This window comes from Andrographis paniculata, unplaced genomic scaffold (assembly GCF_009805555.1).
Source record: "Andrographis paniculata isolate CXL003 unplaced genomic scaffold, ASM980555v1 Contig15END, whole genome shotgun sequence".
Lineage (NCBI taxonomy): Eukaryota > Viridiplantae > Streptophyta > Magnoliopsida > Lamiales > Acanthaceae > Andrographis > Andrographis paniculata.
The window spans coordinates 1,686,913-1,712,427 of NW_026137435.1; the positions used below are offsets into that span (position 1 = coordinate 1,686,913).

The following is a 25,515-nucleotide window of genomic DNA, read 5'->3' on the forward strand; positions in this document are numbered from 1 at the left end:
TTTAAAAAATGATATATGTATTGCATATATTTTATTGATATATAATCTGAAAATATTTAAAATGCAAACAACAGTATTCATATAAAAATTAATAAAATAATAGTATAACTTATTATTGATAATTTATTCATTAACACGGCCTAAAATACTGTGTCCCTAACAAGGTTCATTTTCTCCCGGACAGAACGAATATTAATTTCAATTCACCCATATATATGAGAGTGATTTTTCTTCTTCTTTTTTTTTTAAAAAAACAATACTCCTAAATCATTTTAACATTATATTATATATAGAAAATGGAAGAATAATGATAATGCATAATAAATAAATAAATAAATAAATAATCAAAGCATATTATATGATTTTTATAATTTCTACTGAAATATATTGATAAACTTAGTCAAATAATAAATTATTAAAAAAAATTTGTTTGATCGTAATTTAAAATTAGTTTAAAATATAAAATTTTTTATTTAAATTTTTATTTAAATAATATTCGATGTTAATTTGAAGTTTTATTTAAATAATATTTTGATATAATATTAATACTATATGTTTTTTTTTAAACCCTAAAGATTCTTTCAACACAAACAGAATGGGAAGTAATTATGCCATCCTCATTCTTTTGTCACTTCAATTATTTTTTGTCAACAGTTACGCATGCATAAATATATATATATATATATATTATAAAATTAAATATAATTAAAATATTAAATCATTTTTAGAAATATAAAGTAATAATGTATTTTTATCTGTTTGAAAAGTAAATTACTTTTAGATGTGATACTCTATATGAAAGCTCTATTTATTTTCATATCTTTAATATAATAATCCCTCCGTCCTATATAATATAGGTGTATTACTGTAGACACAGAAATTTAGTTAAAGTATAATTAGTAAATAATTAAGAAATATATTATTAAAAATAATTATTATTTAGTAAAAATAATTATAAAATAAAATTAAGATAATTAAATAGTTTAATTAAAATTAAAAAAATTTAAAATATGATTAAAGTGTATAATTAATTTTCCAAAAAATAAAATGACAAATTACGTGGGACGGACGAAAAATATAAAATAGGGATAAATTATGTGGGACGTAGGGAGTAATAATTTTTATTATTACATATATTTTATATTGAATTGAAGAATAAAATTCTCTTAAATTTGATATTAATTATTTTCGTTCCGATTTTTGTAATATTTTTCGTAACGTACGTTGTCTCGATGTCCATAACCCAACAATTATAATTCATAGTTTGTATCAGAGAAAAATAAATATAACATTTTCTTTAATAACTATATGATCAAAATAAATATATGTTTATATATATATAATTACTATTATATCTTTTATATTATATATATATATATTCAATTATATGTAGGAAAATATATTTTACGTATTTCATAGTCAAATTTAGTTATGACATTTTTTAAGTTACATAAATAAAATAAAAATTATATATAAATCAAATTAAATTAATTTCGGTCTAATCGCCAAACTAATTCAACAAAAGCTTAGTTTTAATTAATCAAACAAATATATATTTGATTTATTTAATATTACAAATGATATTTATCTTTGTAATTTATTTTAAACAAATAAATTTTATATCAAAATATTGTGTTTTTTTATTAAATGATTCAATTTTCTGTTATATAATTTTATTTTTTTATTTTATTTATTGTTATATAAAGATATTTAGGCATTTTAAAACAAATTATTTACTACTCTCTTTCGTCCACCATTAAATTTTTTATTTGATTTTTGCACATAACTTAAGGTAATTAGTATTATATATATAATATAAAGTAATATAATGTCATTTTGGTATTTAATTAAGAGTAATTTTTTTAAAAAGAATTTTTTTTTTTTTTTTTTTTTATTTAAACAGACTAAAATGACAAATGAAAAGTTTACTAGTGTTAAAATATATTAAAATTTATTAATAAATTATACTCCATCTGTCCTAATTATTCATAATACTATTTTTATTATTTTCGTTGGTCATAATTATTCAAAAAACTCGTTTTTTTATATAGTAAAAATAATCATACACTAATACTAATATACATTAATTTTTATTTAAACTACAAATATACTATCACACATACAATTATTATTACAAAACAAAAATATCAAAATATTGACTAATAAAATACTATTATTTCTTAATCTACTACTCCCTCCGTCCCTCTGCCAAATTTACTCTCACTTTTCTTTTTAGTATGTCCCTTAAATTTCCTCAATTACTAATTTTGTCAAATTCAATAAATCAACATTTAACTATTATTATCCATTCAGCACTTATTTACAACAAATGTCACTATCTTTATTATATTATTTTTCCTTATTTTTTAAATTTATAACTTAGTTTCCAAAAATACTTCAAACTATTTTTTTACTTTTATCACTTTTTTAATAAAATATTCATTTTTTTAATCTACGTATTAGACCCAAATGTTCTAATTTTTACGGACGGAGGGAGTATAAATGTGTTTACTTGTAAAATTATGGTTTTTGGTTTTGATTTTGAATAGTAAAATTTTGTATTGAAATAGTTATTTGATGTAATATAAATACGTATTAATGTGATATTTTAAACGTAAAATTATATGTTAGTACAATAAAATTTTAAAAAAATAAATATTTAATTTAATATTTTTGAAAGTAAAAAAAAAAAAATTAAATAATAAAATAAAACATAAAATTCTACGACTAAACACACCCAATGATCTTTTTAAAAAAGGACTTACAAAATTTATTTATATAATGGTATTTTATTTATTTATATATTAGGGTACGAAGCCGTATATATACAGACACTATACGATCGGCTCTTTCATTGTAATATACTTCTCAAAATGCTCGCCGCCCCCTGCCATTTCATCACCTCTGCGCCGCCGCCACGTATGTCTCCGGCGGCGACCTACATCACCACGCACCGGCCAACAATCCCACGCGCCGCCGCGGCGACGACTACAACTACAACAACCACCGCCCCGAGGCGAACGCCGACGGTACACCCCGATTCCGACGCGGCGGACGACGACGCCGCGTTGGCCGTCGGCGACTACCGATCGCTCTTCACCTCCCAACGGGCGGAGATCACGGCGCCGATCAGCCTCCGCCTCGTCGGCGGCGCGTTGCCGGCCGACTTCCCGACCGGAACTTACTACCTCACCGGACCGGGGCTCTTCGCCGACGACCACGGCTCCACCGTCCACCCCCTCGACGGCCACGGCTACCTCCGGTCGTTCCAAATCGACGGCGGCGGGGTGGAGTTCATGGCGCGGTACGTGGAGACGGAGGCGCAAGCCGACGAGCGGGAGCCCGACGGCGGCGCGTGGCGGTTCAAGCACCGCGGGCCGTTCTCGGTCCTCCGCGGCGGCAGGATGATCGGAAACACGAAGGTGATGAAGAACGTGGCGAACACGAGCGTTCTCCGGTGGGGGGGCCGGCTCTTCTGTCTCTGGGAGGGGGGCGACCCCTACGAGTTCGAGCCTCGTACGTTGGCCACCGTCGGGAAGATCGACCTCGTCGGCGGCCGGAAAAGGTCGCCGGAAAAGAGTTTGGGAAGAGCCGGGCCGGATTTTGCTGACGTGGCTGCTCATTTCTTGAAGCCGATATTGCACGGTTAGGCAACGCGTGTCATATTCTAATTGAACTGAATTATTTAGCGTTTTCACAATACTATATTTATTAAATGGAGTATATTATTTTTATTTAAATCGTACTTTAATTACTCCCGCAAATATAATTACATACTTTAAATAAATTTTAATTTTTAATTTTAATTAAATTAAATTATTTAGTTATTTTAGTCTAATTTTATAATTATTTATATTATATAATAATATTTTTAGTAATATTTATTAATTATTTACTAATTATATCTTACTTAAATTATCGTATCTACTATTACTAAAAAGTATAATATTAAAATATTACTTAACTAAAATTCACATAAATACTTTGTTTTAAATAAATTTCTAACCAAAAAAAAATCTTTAATTAGTCTTTCTCTTCCAACTCTTCTTTCTTTCTTTTTCGGGTGTGTTTGTCTGGGGGTTTGGATTTTGAATTGGGATTTGAATAGTAAAAATTTTGAATTTGAATAGTTGTATGATGTGATATAAATAGGGTTTGATGTGATGTTTTGAATGTAAAATTGATTTTTAGTATAATATAAAAAATGAAAAATAGGTGTTTGATTTGATGTTTTTGGGGGGAAAAAATTGGATGAACAGTGAAAATCCACCAAAATCCTTCAAACAAACACACCCTTCATTAATTAAAAACTATAAGCTTTGTTGGCATTAGATGAACTTTGTATTTAAAGAGCAGCATCTCCAAGTTCCAATATTATTAAAAAGAGTTATATATATACACAAAATTTTAAAATAATTAAAAATTAATATTTGATAGTAGTATTATATTTTATGAAAAAATATATATATATATATATATAATAGGACACCTTTTGAAAAAAAATATTATTTATTCCGAAAAGGCTCTAAAAGTGTCTATCTAAACGGTGATATTTATTTTTATATAAAATATCATATATATATCTAATAAATATTTTAATTAAAATTAAAATATTCATAACACAAATATAACATACCATTCTTGTGAAATTGATTTTGATTCCAAGTCAAAATACTACTGTTCAATCAACATTGTTTTTTTTTTTTTTTTTAATATAAATATATATATTAATAAAATGTTTAATTAAAATATCATTTAAAACAAAATCTTAAAGTAAAATATACATTTTTTAGTAAGTTAGATTATTACTATAAATTATAAATACATTCAATTTTTATTTATTTCATAAATATCATTACATTTAGTTAAAACATAAGAACAAAATACACATAAAACTACTCACCAACTAAGATTTAAACGGTAAATTGATTTTTTAGTCCCGTAACTGACATTTTTATCATTTTAGTTCCGTAACTGACATTTTTATCATTTTAGTCCCGTAATTGAAATCTGTCGCCAATTAGTTTTGTAAGTGAATTTTTTTTACACTTTTAGTCTTCCGACGCCGAAGATGCCTATATGACACCCGCGTGGCTTGTCGGAGGATACGTGTCTTCTAGGTCATCGACGATACCTGACGGACACGTATAATTTTATTTTATTTTATTTCAAAATAATTTATTTATTGTCTTTTTTGTAAGAAATCATTTTTTAAAAAAAATAAAAATAAAAAATTTATAAAAAAATATTTAAAATCCACGTGGCGGTCACATGTCATTCGGGAGCCACATGGTAGGCATGTCCGGCGTCAGATGGCTAAAATTGCGAAAAAATTTTACTTATGGGACTAGTTTTCGACAAACTCCAGATACGAAACTAAAATAATAAACTTAAAAATTAATTTTACTTTAAAAATATTATATTAATACTTATTTATAATATATTAAACAATTATACAAATATAAAATTTTGCATATCATATCACACCTTTTATTTCGTCTGTTTTATATATTATGACACTTTTTTAAAAACCTTTTTTTTTATATTTTAATCATATTTTATAATTTATAATATTTTAAAATTTTTTATTGAACTAATTAATTCTGTTAATACTACTTTATAATTATTTATGTCATATTGTACTTAATTTTAATAATATTTTTAATTATTTATTCTTTTCTTGAATTTTCGTGTGTACGATAACTGCGATGCGATATTAGGAACAAAGGTGTACTAAAATTCAATTCTCAAACCCACGAACAAGATTATGTTTGTTTGAAGATTCTTACCCCCAACTCTAATTATTTATGATTTTTTTAAAAAAAAATATTATAAAATTAAATATATATTTTTTATATATACTAAATTAATATTTAAGAGTATTTATATCACATGAGTGAATTTGATGAAATCCATATTTTATAATTTTAAAATTTTTTTTATATTAGGTATATATAAAAATAATTTATTTACGAAAAAAATCAACTTATGACCTGACCACTAGACCACCTCATGAAGTTAATATTTGATATATTTTCAATTCGAATTTTTGCAATAAAAATACTAAATAAAAAAATAAATTCTACTTTTTACTTATTTTTCTTAAAATTCGTGCTCGATCAAATGAGTATAACATTGGATGACTGAGGGAATAATACATTCATATTATACTCCATCGGTCCCACTTCTCATGTCTACTTTTTTTTTTTTTTATTTCCGCATGTCGCACTTACTCTGTCACTTTCATTTTTTTGGAAAAAAATTATATACTTTAATCTTATTTTTAAAAAATTAATTTATAATTTTTTTAATTTTAATTATATTAATTAGTTATTTTAATCTTAATATTATTTTTATTATAGGATAATTATTTTCACTAATATATTTTTAATTATATTGCTCATAAATTTTTGTATTTACAGTAAAACATACAAAATATTCAAATATTCGGGACGAATGGAGTATTTTTTTTAATTAAAATTTGTTTTTAGTACTTATTTTTCAATTTAAAAATATATAAATTTGCAGGAATCTTCAAGATGCCAGCAAAGAGAGTATTGGCTCATTACAAAATAGATGTAAGAAGGAACAGATTATTGATATTGTCGACCAATGCAGAGGACATGTTGCTGCCCAAAAGTCACTTCACTTTTTACGGTACGGTAACCATTAAAAAAAATTAAAAAAAAAAAATTATAGTAGATTCTATAACAATTGATATATATATATATATATATTTCTATTTTATAATAATCTAAATATTTTTATTTGAGTAAAATTAATTAAATAAAAATATATTTAACAAATATGAATCAATTTAATTAATTACATAATATATAATATCATAAATCATAGATTTTATTCAAAATCTCTTTATTTATATATATATTTAAAAAAATAAAGAAATACTTTTTACTACATTTAAAATTTTACATTTTTTTATAAAATTAGTTTAGGTTAATTATAAATAAATATAAGTATTTTTTTTTATTTAGTTTGTACTATAAAATTTTTTATTTTTTATAAAATGATATTCATATTATATATATATTTTATACTGCGATATATTTTTTAAAATATTTAAGTATATATTCTAATTTTTTAATCATATATTAAATTTATTTAAAAAACATGAATATTATTAATTATGTAAAAATAATAAAATAATATTATAATTCACTATTATTAACTAATTAAATATTATTTTATTAAATATCGTATTATTAACAAAATGATTCAATTATATTGGAATAGAGAGTATTAAATAATTACTCCTTCCATCCTATCTAACTTGTCATTTTCTTTTTTGAAAATATGATTATACACTTTAATTATATTTTAAATTTTATAATTTTTTAAATCTAAATTAAAATATTTAGTTATCTTAATTTTAATTTATAATTATTTTTACTATACAATAATTATTTTTAGTAATACATTTTTTAATTACTTACTAATTATACTTTACCTAAATTCACGTGTGACTGTAAGACGCCCAAATTACCTAGGAGGGAGTACTATAGTTGGATATGCTCAATTTACGTACATTTAATTTATTTATTTTTTATTTAAATGTAGTAATATTTATATAAATATCTATTAATATATTAATTTTTATGGCCAAATACTGTGTTCCAATTATTATTTAGGTTTTGTTTGTTTTGTCTTTTATTTAAATAATATTTTTGGTGTGAAATATAGAGAATTGTATCGGTTATAATATAAAAAATAAAATTTTTATATTAAATATATATGTGAGAAAATAAAATATATATTGAAAATCGTGTTCGAAAGAAAATCTTAAGCAAACAAATCCTTAAAATGTGTTTGCCCAACATAATTTTTTTTTTATACAATTCTGGATTTATATTATAAAAAAATAAAATATATATATTCATACATAAAAAAATTTTATTACTATTTTTTTATATTACTAATAATTTTTAAATATTTAACATTAAAAAAATATATCTATTTAAAAATACAAAGTAATTAGAGTTATTGTAGCACACATCTATCTATGTATAATTAATATAAAAATTTAAATCTAACCCTAGTCCTGTGAACAAGAAATGCTACTATTATTGTTTATATCGAATCAACTATCTATATTTAATTAATTATTAAAAAATTTAAAAAATATATATGATTTCAGAATTCGACAGTAATTTTAATATGGTACAAAGTCGAGGATTCACGGTCCCGGACCACCTTATGCTCCATGACTGGGCTTTCACTGATTCGCATTACATATTATTTGGGAACAGGATTAAGCTTGATGTTCCAGGTAATTTTTATTTTTAATTTAATTTAATTTCCAGTTACTATTATTATTATTAATTTTTTCATTTTATTAATATTGAATTAAAATTAATTGGAAAAAAATTAATTTTGGTCCAAATATAACCAAAATTTATCAATTTTGGTTCTAATATAAAAAACTCATCAATTTTAGTCTCAATATTAACAATTTCAATCAATTTTGGTCATACCGTTAAAAAACTAACGGAAATTGCTGACGTAGACATAACATAGGTTATGTGGCAGTTAGCTTGGAAAGTACACGGACTAAAATTGATGAGTTTTTTTTTTTTATAATTGGACTAAAATTAATAAATTTTAGTTATATTTGGACTAAAATTGATATTTACCAAATTAATTTATTAATACATGGAATTAATTAGTAATTAGCACAATTCTCGAACATATAAAATGACAAAATGGTCTAAGATGCTATTTCTTGGACACATATGTGATGCTGATTTTTGGCTCTTGTAAGAATAATAGTAATTTATTAATTATTATTACATAGATTTTTGGATGGAAAAATAAAGGGGGTTAAATTATATAGATTTATTGTTTAGTTGTGTTTATAAATTTTTATTCCTATGTTTTATTTATAATAGTAAATTCATTTTTATTCTCTAAAATATATTATAGATTTATTTTTATTTAATATACTTCCTCCTAACAATTAAATATCTATTTGCTTTTTGCACGTAGTTTTAGAAATATTAGTATTATATTGGGATACAGTAGGAATAAAATAGAAATGATTAAAATAACTTTATTAGTACGTGTGATATAAAGGTAATGACATTTGTATAATATATTGTAAGTTGTAAGAGTATTTGTAATGTTAGGTAGATAATAGAGTTATTAAAAAAAGGAAATGAATACTTTGTTATGGGACGGACTAAAATGAAAAAATGGATACTTTATTATAGGACGAATGGAGTATTATATTTGAAAATTATTTTTCATTTAATATCTCACGTCAAATATATATTAAATAATTATTATAATTTTAAAAACTTACTATTATTAAGGATCTATTTGTTTATGGATTTTCAATAAAAAAATTAATATTCACTATTTCTTTTTTAAAAAAAAAAACATAACAAATTAAATAGTTATTTTTTATTTTTATATAATAATAAATATTAAATTTATATTGAAAATATTATGTAAATACTTATTTATATCGAATAATTATTTTAATCAATATTTATTGTTCATAACTCAAAATTCAACTTTCAAATGCACAAACAAATACATCATGTTTCTTTTTAATTGGTTTGGAAAATTTTGATTTGAATTTGGTATTAAAATGTACGATGAAATATTTTGTGAAATAAATATATATTTTTTTAAACACAGAGTCCAAATAGTAGAAATTGAAGGTATTTTATTGACAATGGAGATGTGTAAAATATTTTGATATTTTTGTCATTTAATATAAATTAATTATATATGTAATGATATTTTTGTAATTAGGTAAAAAATTTAGGTATTTGGTATTAATACATTTATTAAAATAAGATACAGATAAAAATAGACTAAAGTAATAAAAATAGTAATTTGAGTTTACACTGTGTTTGTTTGGGGGAGTGGATTGGATTTACACTATTCGTCCAATTTTTTTCCCTCAAAAATATCAAATCAAACACCTATTTTTTATTTTTTATATTATACTAAAAATCAATTTTACATTCAAAACATCACATCGTATAACTATTCAAATTAAAAATTTTTACTATTCAAATCCCAACTTAAAATCCAAACCCCCAAACAAACACACCCTAAGGGAATAACTCTTACCCACTTCTTAATATACTTCCTCTGTCCCATAAGAAATGTGACACTTGCTTTTTGCACGTAGATTTTTTAATATTAATATTATATTATATTATAGTAAAAAAGACAATAATACCCCTATTAGTATGGTATAATATAAAAGTAATGACATTTGTGTAATATAATGTAAGTTGAAAGGGTAATTATTATGTTAGGTAGTTAATACAATTACTAAATTAGAAAATGGTAACCTTGTTTTGGGATGAACGAAAATAAAAAATGGTAACCTTTCAATTAGGGTTAGCGTAGCAGTTAGTCTACAAGCAATGGGATGGAGAGAGCATATCATTCAATATTATTTTTATTTACAAATATATTATTACTATTTATACACTCAATTTTATCAAAAGTTTTCTTTCTACTTATTAACTTATTTACATACTTTTCAAAATAATCTTTATTTTATAAGTATTACAATTAATTAATATAATAATATAATTATTCTGTCATTTAAATTTATTTTTTTATTTATTTTTTTATTTTTATAGTAAAAAATATCATTTTCATATTTTTTTTACCTTAAAAAATATTTATATATTAATAATCTTAAAATTCATATCTGATCAAATAAATATATATATATTTTGTCCGGAGTATCATTAAAAAAAATCATATTTTTGTGGAGAGAGAGAAAAAAATATTGAATTGGGACAATAAATTAAAATTTGAGATTGATATGATATGGGAACAAGAGTAGAGTATATGTAATAATTGACGAATGAAATATTATTTTTAATTACGATTTTTCAAATAAAAAATAATAAAAAAGATTTAAAGTAATTTTTTTTAAAAAATAAATATTTATTATAAAAAATCAAAAAAATCATTAAAAAAATTAAAAGAATTAAATATTCAACTTTTAATATATTTATTTTATATTTCTAACACAATTTATGGTACTATAGCGGATGAACAGAATTTGTATACTGCACTGCAGGTTCAATGGCGGCAGTGTGCGGTGTGAGTCCGATGATAAATGCTTTGTCTGTGAATCCCAGCAAGCCCACCACCCCAATATATATACTCCCCAGGTTCCCCAGCTCCGGGACTCCTACTCCTGGTCCTACCGTCGTCGAAGCACCCTCTCAAATGTGGGTCCTCCACGTCGCCAATGCCTTCCAGCAAATCTCCTGCGGCGGCGCCGCCACCTCCATCCACATCCAGGCCAGCGCCTGCTCTTACCGCTGGTTCAATTTCCAGAAAATGTTTGGTATATCTGTGGATTAATTATTATAATATATATAATATATAATTAATCCATTTTTTTAATTTGTTGTTAAATATATAAATCTTAATATTAATATTAATATTAATATTAATTAATGTTGTACGGACAGGATATGACTGGAAGACTGGAAAATTAGACCCTGGAATGATGAATCCCCACCAACACAAACACCTTCCACATTTAGTCCAGGTCCTTGCCTGCAAGCATGCATGAAATTTATTTAATAGTTAAATCAGTGATTTAATTTAGTGAATATATATATATATATAATCAAGATAAATCGTGCATATTTTTATTAATACTCCTCCTTTTCATTCCAAAGAATTTTTTGGAATTTTATAATAAATTAGAAAATAATTGTATTTTATTTTATTTTATTGACTTAATGAAAATAGGTTAAAAAAAATTGATATTTTTGTCATTCAAATAATTGTATAGAAAAATCAGCACCAGCATAAGTAAAATATGAAAACATCACACATATTTATTAAATACAACATGTGTTATTTGTAATAAAAATATGTGTTGTTAATTCATAATTATAGCGTATGTTGTAGGAGAGTAGGTCGTGTACTAAAATTAAGTATTGTATGTGCTGTGTGAGAGTATATTATTTGTTGTTAGGTTATATGTTGTATTTATATTATATTAAAATGGTAACAGGTGAGCATAGAGTTGGATTCTGAGGGCAAGTGTCAAAGCTGCGACGTGAAGGATCTGAACCGGTGGGCCCGAGCCGCCGATTTTCCGGTCATCAATCCGGCCTTCTCCGGTGCCGGAAACGGCTATGTTTACGCGGCGACGACGTCGGGATCACGCCGCACTCTGCCGCATTTTCCATTTCATTCGGTCCTGAAGTTGAATTTGAACGACGGTTCAAGCCATACTTGGTCGGCCGGCCGCCGGACGTTCGTCGGCGAGCCCATTTTCGTCCCCGTCGACGGCGGTGGAGAGCAAGATGGGTATATCCTTGTAGTTGAGGTAAGACGTTACATTCTTTTTATTTTATTTTATTTTATATATATATACTCTATCCGACCCATATATACCGGTATGAAGTAGGAATAAAATATAAATGACTAAAATAACCTTATTAATATGGTGTGACATAAAAGTAATTAATGATATTCTTGCAATATATTACTATAAGTTATAATCGTATTTGTAATGTTAATATTCTGTTATGAGAAGAACCAAAATAGATAGTTTGTTAAGGGACGAGAATATGCAATACGAATTTTTTATTAAAAAAATATATTATGATTTGATTTAATTTTAATTTGGCGATGAAGTTATGATTTAATTTGAATATATAATAATATTATTGTTGACTGGATTAATATTAATTGCAGTATGCAATGGCGAGGGAGCGGTGCTTTTTGGTGGTCCTGGACTCCCGATTGATTGGGGTTGATGGTCGTGATCCTGTGGTGGCCAGGTTTGAAGTTCCCAAGCACCTCAGGTTTCCTCTCGGATTTCATGGCTTTTGGGCTCCGGGACCTTGCAATGATTTCATTTAGATGGCATTGGTAATTTGTTTACCTAACAGGTTTTAATTTACTCAATAATTCTTAACTGTTTTTTAAATTAAAATGTTTGATAAATAATTTTTTTTTTTTTTAAACAGTTTATTGCAACGTAAAAATTAATTTTCCAAAAGCTATTATTGTCCCTCAAAATATTTTCAGCAATTTTTCGAAAAGAACCGGCCGAACGGTAGGAGATATTCCGGATTCCTTAAAAAAGATTCCGGAATTTTTGCGTCATTGTACTTAACATTAAAAATATTCTTATATTTGTATAATTTTTTTGTACAAATATTTCTCTATTAATATTATAAAACACTAACAGGAGTATTCTTGTAAATTTTTCTTAATTTATACTACGTTTTGATATAATAATTAATATTCAAATATCAACATACAAAAGTAAATGAGATCCTCAGAGCTGGACGAAATTAGTATATTTTTTTCGAAAAATTAATATATTACACATATCTATTATTTTTATATTATCTATACGATTTTTCATACTTTTCTTAAAAACAAATATATTTTTAAACTATTTCACAAAACAAATAAATTATTTTTCTTGTAGAAGAAAAGCCAAAAGAAATATACACTAATTCTTAAATCTAAATTTGTTAGAATTTAATCGTATTCTTAAAATTTACTTTTTATTCTAATAATTTCATCAAACAATAAGGTTGCATCATCCCTTCCTCGGTTGTAATAAAATTTTCACTTATTTACTTATTTTATTTGTTCTTAAACACTAATAATTTTTCTTACACAAATATTAATATTTTTATTGCATTATTTGAGAATTATTTTAATATATGTTAATTTTTTATAAGTTATAAATTTATTTTTATAAATTTTAAGTATGTGAACTATTAATATACATATTATTTTATTTATAAAATTTATAAATTTATTAGAATGAATAGTTTTCTTGGTTGTGATTTGAAATATGATGTTAGATTCGACTTTTTGTTTAAATAATATTGTGACATTATATTTTATAATAAAAAAATAGTATTATTTCTGTCTCGGTTAAAATGACTTTTTTCATTAGAGACACAATATTTAAAGTAATGAGATTTAATTAATTAATAATATTAAATTAAAAATATTATTTTATCATTTTTATGTGAATATTATTATTGTAATTTTAAAATTATAATTGATATATGATTAAAATACAATAGAATTAGTGTTTAAATAATTTAATAAAATATAGGAGTATGTAATATAAATATTGAGAATAACATTTTAAACGATACAAATAAATAAAAATTATATTTATTTATTTGTAGATTTATATCACTAAACTAATGCACACACCCATTAATGAACTAATAAAAATGGGCTTAGGTTTATGGTTAAGGGCTAAAGGGTTTGGATTAAAAAAGGATTGGGCCGATCTGTTGGGCAGACTAAGGAATTAGTCGACTCATCTAATTCATCGAGGAATTCGTTAGGTTAGACTTCGAATGACCAAAATTTCCAAAATATCTCATCTATTTTGGTCGTGATTTAACCAAATTTAAAATACTATTTACTAGATATAGATTTACCTTGTACCAATGAGTTTCATCAAAGTCTTTTGTCTCTCACTGTATCAACGAACAAACGGTAACGCAGACAAAATACATCACACATAGAACACATAAATCCTAATACGCACCTAGATAGATCACATAGCAACTTAACACATTGTACAAACATATACTACACAATTGAGCAACATACATGCATAATCACAAAATGAAAACAATCACATGCCGATTATAAAACTTAGAATCACACAACACGAACTCCACCTTATTTGACATCAACTAAAGAACACTAATCACTAGACACAAAGAAAATCAGACACTAAACTGTACGGCTCTAGCACAAAGTCCTACGCCTAAACACCTAAATTGATCGATAATTACCACTAAGATCTCCGGAGACTCAACCACTCAGACATTCTACTTAAAATAATATTAAACAACCTAGGAAAAAACCTAAAAGAACACTAAGCAAGTAAGAAGAAAACTAACCCTAAAAAACATTAAGCAACTAAGAGGAAACATACTAAGCACCTAGTTCGACCGACCGAACCCTATCACAAGAAATACTCAGGAACACAATCACAAAACAAGCAATCAATTCAAGCATTTTTACCAAAAAATTACACAATGCAACAAAACTAATTTTTTTTTTTATTATTATCCTCCAATTATACATTCTTTTTAGGCATTTTTCAATTAATACCTCATGCATTTTCTATCTCACAAAAAAAATAAAATAAAAACATGCATCTACTATAAATAACTAGCACAAAAAATTTCACAAAGATGTCAACATAACCAAGAAACACAATAAAGATATAATAATCAAAGAACAAAAATAAATCCCAAAAAATTTCACAAAAAAAAAAAGAAACCGCAAGAAAAAAAAAAATCAATTTCAAGATTATTCAATCTAATCATAAAAAAAATGCATAATCAACAAACACCAAGAAATTCAATATATTATTTAATCACTAGATTCAACAAAAACAATTATATATCGAAAATAAAGCGATCAGGGATTAATATTTTACCACGGATCGATTCCTATCAAACTCGAACAAAAAAAATTCTTTCAATTTCGGAATTAATTATCGGGCTCTGATACAACTTTTGTGAATTTATATCACTAAACTAACTCACACACCAATTAATGGACTAATAGAAATTGGGCTTAGATTTATAGTTAAGGGTTAGTAGACTGAGTTAAGGAGTGAGTCAACTTATTATTATTATTTTTATCTGATAGTCAATTTATTTTATTTATGAAAAGATTCATTAGAATTTGATTTAAACAACAAAAAATCCCAACAATTTTTTCTTCAATCTTTATAATATGTTCAAATTGAATTCAAACAATAGATACTCGAATTTACTCGACTTTTTTAACAGTTTTGAGCATGAGCTTCTTTCTATTTTATTATTAATATTATTATTATTAATCATTAATTAAAGTAGGGCACGTGAAGATGCACGTGGCGTGTATTTAGCTTGGGGATCATAAATCCTCCATGCTTTCACGTGCCTCAATTATAATAATAACAAAAGAGTTCTCGTCGTAAGTATTATTCTAAGTATTTACACCATACTTATTTTAAATAATATAATAATAAAAAAAATTAAATAAAGATTCATTATAATTTCATATAGTATAAAAATTAATACCAAATGTGCTGTAATAATTATAATAGTAATATTATATTTCCTCCGTCCAGCTAGAAAGTATACATATTTTTATTTTGGGACGTCCAATTACAAAGTAAACATTTTATTAAATACCTCATTTTTTTTCACAAATACCGTAACTTTACATCATATCATTACTGTTACACCAAAAAATAAGGGCAAAAATATCATTACACTATTTTTAACTACTCAATAAATATTTAGTTTGTGTGTGGACGGAGGGAGTATTAGAGACCTCCTCTCAATATATGTATCCTCGTGGCAAATTTATGGGCTACAATTTTAATACTCTCTCCGTCCCGCGAAATTAGTCGCGTTTCTTTCTTTTTGACGCGAAGTTTTAAAAAATTTGATTTATATAGTTAATTAGTGTGATTAGTTAATATACTAAATTATTGATATAGACCGATATATCAAATACTAAAATATCAAACTGTATTGATATTTTCGGTATATATTATACCAATAATGCTAAAAGTATGTGCAATTGTCGTACTGAAAATGTTCAGTATGGTATCATACCATATAAAAATTTACGATATACAATAATTTTGACACTTTAGTATTTTTTCATACAGTACTTGCATTATTTGAGCAAATTGATATTTTTCACTCTTAATAATAGTGATAAATGAATTTTTTTTTAATGAAATATAAAAATCAAATTCTAAATCAAATCTATTACTATTAACTAAATTTCAATCGTAAAATATCAAATCAAATATTTTTTATATTATATCAAAAATTAATTAAAATTTTTAGATATCATATAAACATTTATTTATATCATATTGAATATTTATATTTATTATTCAAAATTATAGCCCTACTTTTAAATTTACAATAAAACAAATAAAAAAATGTAGGAGTATTAGTAATTGAATTAAATATAATTAAATTTGTAACGTAATTAGTATTTACTAATTATTACTATATTAGGAAATATGATTGATTTCGCGTTACGGCCAAAAGAGGAAAATGTGGACTAATTTCACGAGACGGAAGGAGTATACATATATATATATATATATATGCATTTTGCCTATTGTGCTTATTGGATCAAATTAATACGATAATACATAATTACAAAAAAGACCATACATATCCGAAAGTATACGTTAATACAATATATAATTTTATGTAATACAATATATATTGATTTCAGCACAAGTGTGTTTACATTGAATGATTAGTATGAATAATATTATTTTATACAATCTAATTATGTGTTCACTATGTATTACTATAATTCTGAGATTAAGTAAAACCCGATATAATAATTCTATAATAAATGATTATTAATTATTCTCTTATATATGGTAGTATTAAGCAATACTAAGATATAATTAATGTAGAAAGACTATTTTAATCTATAATTAATACATAACTTACTATTAATTTTATTATTTAATTAAAGGTATTTTAAGCAAAATTTATAATTTTATTATCCCTCCGTCGCAATACAATAGTTATGTTTATCATTTTTGTCAATCTCAAAACAATAGTCTCATTTCCATATATAATCATATCACTATAAAACTATAATTATTTTTTCATTATTATTACACAATTGCCACTACTTTTTACACTAATACACTCACAAGTGAAAAAAAATATTTTATATGTACTTTTTACCCACTACCAATATAATATAAATATTCTTTAGATCTCGTGTCAAACTCAACCCAAACTATAGATTTGGAACGAAGAGAGTACAACAATTCGTTATAGTAAACATTGAATTATTATATCATATGATTATATATTCTATTAAAATATAAATGTATTGTAATTTTTTCATACAAAGTAAACTCAATATAAATAGATTATACAATATAATTATAATCCACGAGACATATGTTTCTATACAATACAACATATACGATTTGTCATGTGATGAAATATTGATTATTTCAAATTAATGTGCACCCTAACAGTTGTGTGTGTATATATATATATATATATATAGGAGTAGTTACCCTATTTAATTAAATAAATCAATATTGTGCTGATTTTTTAAAACAATACAGATATACTATACACATAGCACATATTTTTATTTCAAAGCGCATGCGGTGTGAAATAGAAACATATGCTAGATGTTTATACTTTTATAACATGTGTTGTACATGATCATATTATACGCTAAAATCAAATATATATTGTATGAGATTATATAATGTGTCGTATTTGTATTATATATATTATACTCCATCCGTCGTAATACGATAGTCCTGTTTACCATTTTTGTCCGTCCCAAAACAATATTATCATTTTCATAAATAATCATATTACTATAAAGCTACCATTACATTTTCATTATTATTACACAATTGCCACTACTTTTTACACTAATACACTCACAAGGGCAAAAAAGTCTATTTTTTACCCACTATCAATATAATATCAATATTCCTTAAATCTCATGTCAAATACAACTCAAACTATAATTCTGGGACGGAGTGAGTATATTCTTTCCTTTCGAAAATTTAATTTATTTATTCATTTTCAGTCCGTTAAATTTAGTCCATTATTATATCTGAAAAAGTAGGAAAGAACATTAATTATTACTTCATTCATCACTTATTTACAAAAAATACCACTATCTTTATTATATTTTTTTTCATTCATTTTTTCTAATCACTAACTAAATTTTCAAAAACACATCAAACTATTATTTTAATTTTTCTATTTTTCAATAAAAGTTATATACTATATATTTTAAATTTGCGCATCAACTCCGAATGAACTGCTAATTTTTACGGATGAAGAGAGTATGTCATATATAAATAAATGAAGGGAACACACTCATGCATAGTAACGGAACCAGCTGTAAAAATTTGGGGAGGTAAAATCGATTTTTTTTTTTTTTTAATCGATTCAATGTGGTTTTTTTTTATTCATGGTATGTACATCTTGACAAAAATTAAAAAAAAAAGTTGAAAATTTTAAATATTTTAGAAAAATTTCAACAAAATTAAGTAAGATTTAATATTTTTTTACTATAAAAAATAAATTTTAAAAACTAAAAGTATAATTTATAATTTTTTATATTATAAAATAAAAAATTAAGAGGAATAAATTACTATAAAATATATAATTATATTACTTTTTATATAAAAAAATATACATATATTTTGAGTGTTGAGAAGTCACCCATAGCCCCATGTAGTTTCGCTCGTGCTCATGCTCATACACACCTATAATATAAAAATATGTAAATACTTCCCAATATAAATAAATAAATAAATACCCAAATTGTCAAATTAATTAATTAGGCCCCGCAAATCTATAGCATAAATTAGTAAGAGGTCAAAATGATGCACGTGAAGGCATATGCTAAGTATCCATTGGCCATTTAAATAATTATTCGTAATTAAGCGAGGGGGCAATTTTTTGTTAGTTTTAAATTATTTTTCACTTTATATATATATTTTTTTGTAATAATTTTTATAATTTGCATTATATGGAGTAATATATGAAAAAATATTGTAAAATTTTTGAAATATTTTAAATTAAATACACTCGTAGTTTGTGAAAATGGTAGGAAACTCTAAACTGTATTTATTTTGTGAGATAATTTGAATGAGTATTTTTAATGTGATGTATAAAAAATTGTGTAAAAATTATAAAATAATGAATGTGTATGATACTTCTCTCTCAGTTTTTCATCAAGTCACATTTACATTTTGCGTCATTGTACTTAACATTAAAAATATCTTTATATTTGTATATTTTTTTTTTATATAAATGTCATTCTATTAGTATTATAAGACACTAATGAAAGTATTTTTGTAATTTTTTTTAATTTATACTACAGTTTGATATAATAATTAATATTTAAAGATCAATACGCATAAAATAAATTGGAGCCTTGAAACCGGACGGAAATAGTATATTAATATTTTCGAGAAATTATATGTATTTTTTTTGTTAAAAGAACAATCTATTGTCTTAAAATTACACATAATTTTTAAACCATTTCAAATAATCATATACCATACCAAAATAAATTTATTTTTTACTTAAAATTACAAATATAATTATTTAATGTGAAAAAATAAAAATGTCGAAAATTTTTATACATTTTTTTACTAAATGAGGTAGCAAAAATATTTTTAAATTTAGAGAATAATATAATAATATTATTGCAATTAATGTCATTGAATGGTACAGTTATTTGTTGTAGGTTGGTTCGTAGTCGTCAAATAATATTATCGTAATTAATTTTTTTTTACTATTTTTATTTTTTATTATTTTTAAAATTTCATTATATAAGAGAAACTAGAGTCTATATGTTATTACATCTTTCTAAATAAAATGGAAATGGATACATTTGTAGATAATTTTCTAAACTTGCCTCTCAACGAAGTCGACGCCGCCACCGTCGCAGCCGAGTCCCCGCTTGCCACCGCGGCTGCAGCTGCCGGAAATTCCTTTGAAAAATCGTCGCAAACCAAGGATTCTTCTCACTTAACCGATCTTCTATCAATGCCGGTTAGTTTAATTATTTGCCTCCATCGAATTCAAATTCTATTCTCTTAACAAAAATATATATGGATTTATTATAAATATCATTTTTAACAATTATTTCATAAAATTTCTTATAGATCGACGATGCAGCTGAATTGGAATGGCTATCGAGATACATGGATGACTCATTTACTGATATGCCGAGTGATTCTACGGATTTTCAATTAGGAAATACTACGGGACGAGTTCGGAGCAAGCGCAGCCGAATGTCGGAAGGCGGTGCTGCGAATAGGAAAGAATGTTTCGGCATCGAAATAGCAAGAAAATGCACGCACTGCGCGTCCGAGAAAACGCCTCAATGGAGGTCCGGGCCTTTAGGGCCAAAGACACTTTGCAATGCTTGCGGAGTCAGGTACAAGTCAGGGCGCTTGGTCCCGGAGTACCGGCCAGCGGCAAGTCCGACTTTCGTGTTAACTCAGCATTCGAACTCCCATCGGAAGGTTCTGGAACTTCGTCGGCAAAAGGAGATGCTTCAACAGTAGGAGGAGAAGGAAGGGTAAAATAGTCATTTCAAGATTTTCTTATATCAGTAATCATATTGTAGAGGATGCATTTGTATTCCAAGTTATATAAGAAAGTTTTCAAATACTGTTGGGTTTCTAAATAATTTTCAATATATATATATATTTTATTATATAAATTATAGTAATAGATATTTTTAAAAAAATTCTACTAAATATATAATATTATATTTGCTTTTCTAATAATATTTATTTGATATTTTATTTTTTAAAATAAAATTTTAATTAAATAATTTATAGGTAAAAATAAATATATATTTTTTTCTTTTATGGTTTAATAAGTAAAAAAAAAGAAAAGAATAATATTATTGACTATTTTTATAATTTAATTACAATAGTATTAAATAAAGAAAATATAATTTAATTATATATATAATGATTATAGTAGCATTTTTATAAAATATATACATATTTTATATAAATATATAGCATAATATATAAAAATATAATAAATATAATTTTTATTTAAGATATAAAAAATTGACGTTTGTAATATAAAAATATCGCATATAATTATTATTTAAATTAAAAATACAAAATAAAAGAAACCCATATCATCCCATATGTATTTATACACAGCATCACTTGTTCAATGGACAGTAAAAGTCCTACAATTAATCAATTTATTTGAAGGATATAAAAAATTCATCCAATGTTTTATAGAGTTTGTCTCAATAGTTATCATACTTTCTAAATTATTTTATTACACTATGTAATTTATTCTTATTTCTAGACTTACATAATATTTCATTCGTCCCAAAATTATAGTTTGGGTTGAGTTTGACACAAGATTTAAGGAATATTGATATTATATTGGTAGTGGGTAAAAAATTCGGGTAAAAGATTTTTTTGCCACTATAAGTGTATTTAGTGTAAAAAGTAATGGCAATTGTGAATAATAATGAAAAAGTAAGAAGTTTTTTAGTGATATAATTATTTATGAAAATGAGACTATTGTTTTATAACGGATAAAAATGGTAAACAAGACTATTATATTAGAATAGAGGGAGTATAAAAAATTACCAAAAAAAAAAAACCAAATCACTTACAAATAAATACAAAAATAATGCTACTCAGAGTAGCAAGTTTGGTTAACTTAGACTATCCGCATTCATAAAACTCTTAATGAGTTTCTTCCGTTTCTCTTCTCTTCCACGTTATATTCTCTCTAGCACCTTATTTAGGAATGGGAATAGGCCAAGCCCGTAGGCCTATATAAGGTCTAGCTTGGCCTGATCTATTTAATAAAAGGAGCAGGTCAAAATTTTATTAAAAGTCTTTTTATTTAAATAAAACAGACTTAGGCTTAAAAAATAGTCTTTTTAATTAACAGGCCGGCCTATTTATTATTATTATTTTATAAAATATATTTTTATTATTATATATTAAAAATACCTTTCTATTTAATAATAATATTTATTAAATAATTTCAATTATAAATTTATTATAAAAAATAGAATTTTAAATTTTTATATATATAAAATAATTGTATGTACTTTTTTTTTTTTCTAATACTAAATTTGCAAATAAATAAATAAACAAAAATATTATATAGTCTTTTGAATAGGTTTATAGGCCAGGTCAGACTTTTAAAAATGGCAGGTTCAAGCTTTAAAAAAAAAAAAAATTTCAGGCTACAAGCTAGGCTTAGGCCAAATATTTTTAAAATAGGCCAGCCGCCTATTTCCACCACTAACTTCATCCTAGAAACTCATCTCTTTTTATACTCGCATCAAAGAAACACTTTATATAAATTTTAATTTTCTTTTTATCTATATTATCTATCAATTTTTAAAATAATTTAAATAATAATAATTTTATCTAATATATATATTTATAAATATGTATTTATTATAATAATTTAATTTATAAATTATACTCTTTCCGTCCCACATAATTTGTCTTTATTTTTTATTTTCGTCTGTCTCATATAAGTTGTTCTTATTTTTTTTAAAAATATAATTATACACTTTAATTACATTTTAAACTTTATATTTTATAATTTTTCAATCTAAATTAAAGTATTTTAAGTATTTTAATTTTAATCTATAATTATTTTTAATATATAATAATTATTTTTACTAATACACTTCTTAATTACTTATTAATCATACTTTACATAAATTCCCGTGTCTACAGTAACACGCCCAAATTACCTCGGACGGAGGGAGTAACAAATATTTATTAATATGATTATTATTATTTTACTATTATTATTATTATGTTTTTATTTTTAATTTTAATTTTTTTTCTAAAATTCAATTACATATTTAGTAATTATATATATATATATTTTTTATTATTTTTGTAATTTATTAGATAAATTATAAGATCATTACAAAATTAAATTATTATTAATAATATTATTAAATAATTATATTTAATTAAAATTTATCAAATAAAAATATGTTAACATTTATTAATCATAATAATTAATTAGATTTAATTAAAAAAATATATTCAATATTGATATATTTTCTTTAAAAAAATAAAATTTTAAATAACAAAATATCCATTGCATTTTTTAGTAACGATACTATTTACATAACATTACAAATACCCTTACAACTTACAATATAGTATTACACAAATGTCATTATATTTATATCACATAATACTAATAAATTTATTTTAGTTATTTTTACTTTATTTTTACTACATCCCAATATAATACTAATATTTTTAAAACTTCGTACAAAAAATAAACGGATACATAATTATAGGACGGAGGAAGTATATATTATCGATATCATTTTTTATATTTCACATTAAAAAAAAAAAAAAAAAAAACAATGAAAAATGCTAAACAAATAAACCCATTGTACCTTGAGACTTACATCATCAACGACGAGTTCAGAATTGAAATCGCTTTGGGGTGTGTTTGTTTAGGGGTTTGGATTTTGAGTTGGGATTTGAATAGTAAAAATTTTGAATTTGAATAGTTGTATGATGTGATATAAATAGGTGTTGATGTGATGTTTTGAATGTAAAATTGATTTTTAGTATAATATAAAAAATGAAAAATAGGTGTTTGATTTGATGTTTTTGGGTGGAAAATTTTGGATGAATAGTGGGATTTTGTCAAAATCCATCAAACGAACACACCCCTTGGTGTATTTGTTTAGGGATTTGAATTTATAAATAATACTATATTGTTAAATTTTAAGTTATTATTTGTTTTGATATAAATATACGTTAATATAATATTTTGAATGAAAAATTAATTTTTTATATATTATAAAAAATAAGTATTTGATTTAATATATTTTTTAAAAAAATTAATTAATTAATTTTTTTTAAAAAAATAAGCATAACCTTTTAAAGCTCTGATTTTTTTTTTTTTTTTTTAATGTACCTGCGGTCACTATTCTTCGAATACGTTTTAATAAACCCTTGGCCAAACTCCATAGCAAACAAATTAAGATTGACAAAATAAATCAAACTATATAAAAGCCCGACAAAACAAATCACAATAGTTTAAATCCACGAACTTACAGTCATAAGTGCACAGTATCATCTTTTTATTGTACAATCCTTGTAATCCCATCTAAATTATATTAAAAAATTTTATAATAAGAAAAATATATATATTCCCTCCATCCTAGATAATTTGGACGCATTACTGTAAATACGAGAATTAAATAAAATATAATTAATAAATAATTAAAAATATATTAATAAAAATAATTATTGTATAATATAAATAATTATAAAATAAAATTAGAAAATAACTAAATAACTTAATTAAGATTAAAATATTATAAATTTAAATTTTAAAATATAATTAAAAAATATGATTATAGTGTTTATTTGTGGATTTGGATTTAAAAATTGAATTCGAATAATTGTTTGATGTGATATAAATGTGGCAACTTCCAATAAAATCCTTATTTCTTATTACAAATTCTTATTTACTCCATAAATATAAATATCTTCTTCTTTATTCCCTATTTTTATATATATATTTTTATGGCTCTCTATTTATTTCAAAAGACCATAATACCCTTATTTATTTCCATTAACTATTTTAATCATTCTCCTCAATTTCATAAAATTGATCTTTATTTTTTAAAAAAATTTCTTATGGTGAATAAAATAAAAACTAATAAAAAATCAACCACATAAACAAAAGTAAGGGCAATACTTAAATCATTATGTAAAATATTTATTAAAAAATTTGTTTCGACCGACTAAAGTTTGTATAAGAAAAAAATAGGTATTTAAAACACCATGGGTGTGTTTGTTTGAAGGATTTGTGTGGATTTCTACTATTCACACAAATTTTTTCCCACCCAAAACATCAAATCAAACACATATTTTTTATTTTTTATATTATACTAAAAATTAAC

General features: G+C 24.0%; 2 protein-coding genes across 2 annotated transcripts; both read left to right on the forward strand.

The window, feature by feature from the left end:
• The first annotated feature begins 2,873 nt into the window (after nt 1-2,873).
• Nucleotides 2,874-12,885, forward strand: LOC127260569 (carotenoid cleavage dioxygenase 7, chloroplastic-like). The gene is made up of 7 exons (XM_051288342.1): nt 2,874-3,645; nt 6,529-6,657; nt 8,156-8,287; nt 11,075-11,347; nt 11,475-11,554; nt 12,029-12,346; nt 12,718-12,885. The coding sequence occupies exons 1-7, from the start codon at nt 2,874-2,876 to the stop codon at nt 12,883-12,885; spliced, it is 1,872 nt and encodes a 623-aa protein (XP_051144299.1).
• A 7,538-nt stretch (nt 12,886-20,423) lies between these two features.
• Nucleotides 20,424-21,235, forward strand: LOC127262737 (GATA transcription factor 4). The gene is made up of 2 exons (XM_051291545.1): nt 20,424-20,609; nt 20,723-21,235. Exons 1-2 carry the CDS (start codon nt 20,433-20,435, stop codon nt 21,125-21,127), a joined length of 582 nt encoding a protein of 193 aa, XP_051147502.1. The 5' UTR covers nt 20,424-20,432; the 3' UTR covers nt 21,128-21,235.
• The last annotated feature ends 4,280 nt before the right edge of the window (nt 21,236-25,515 follow it).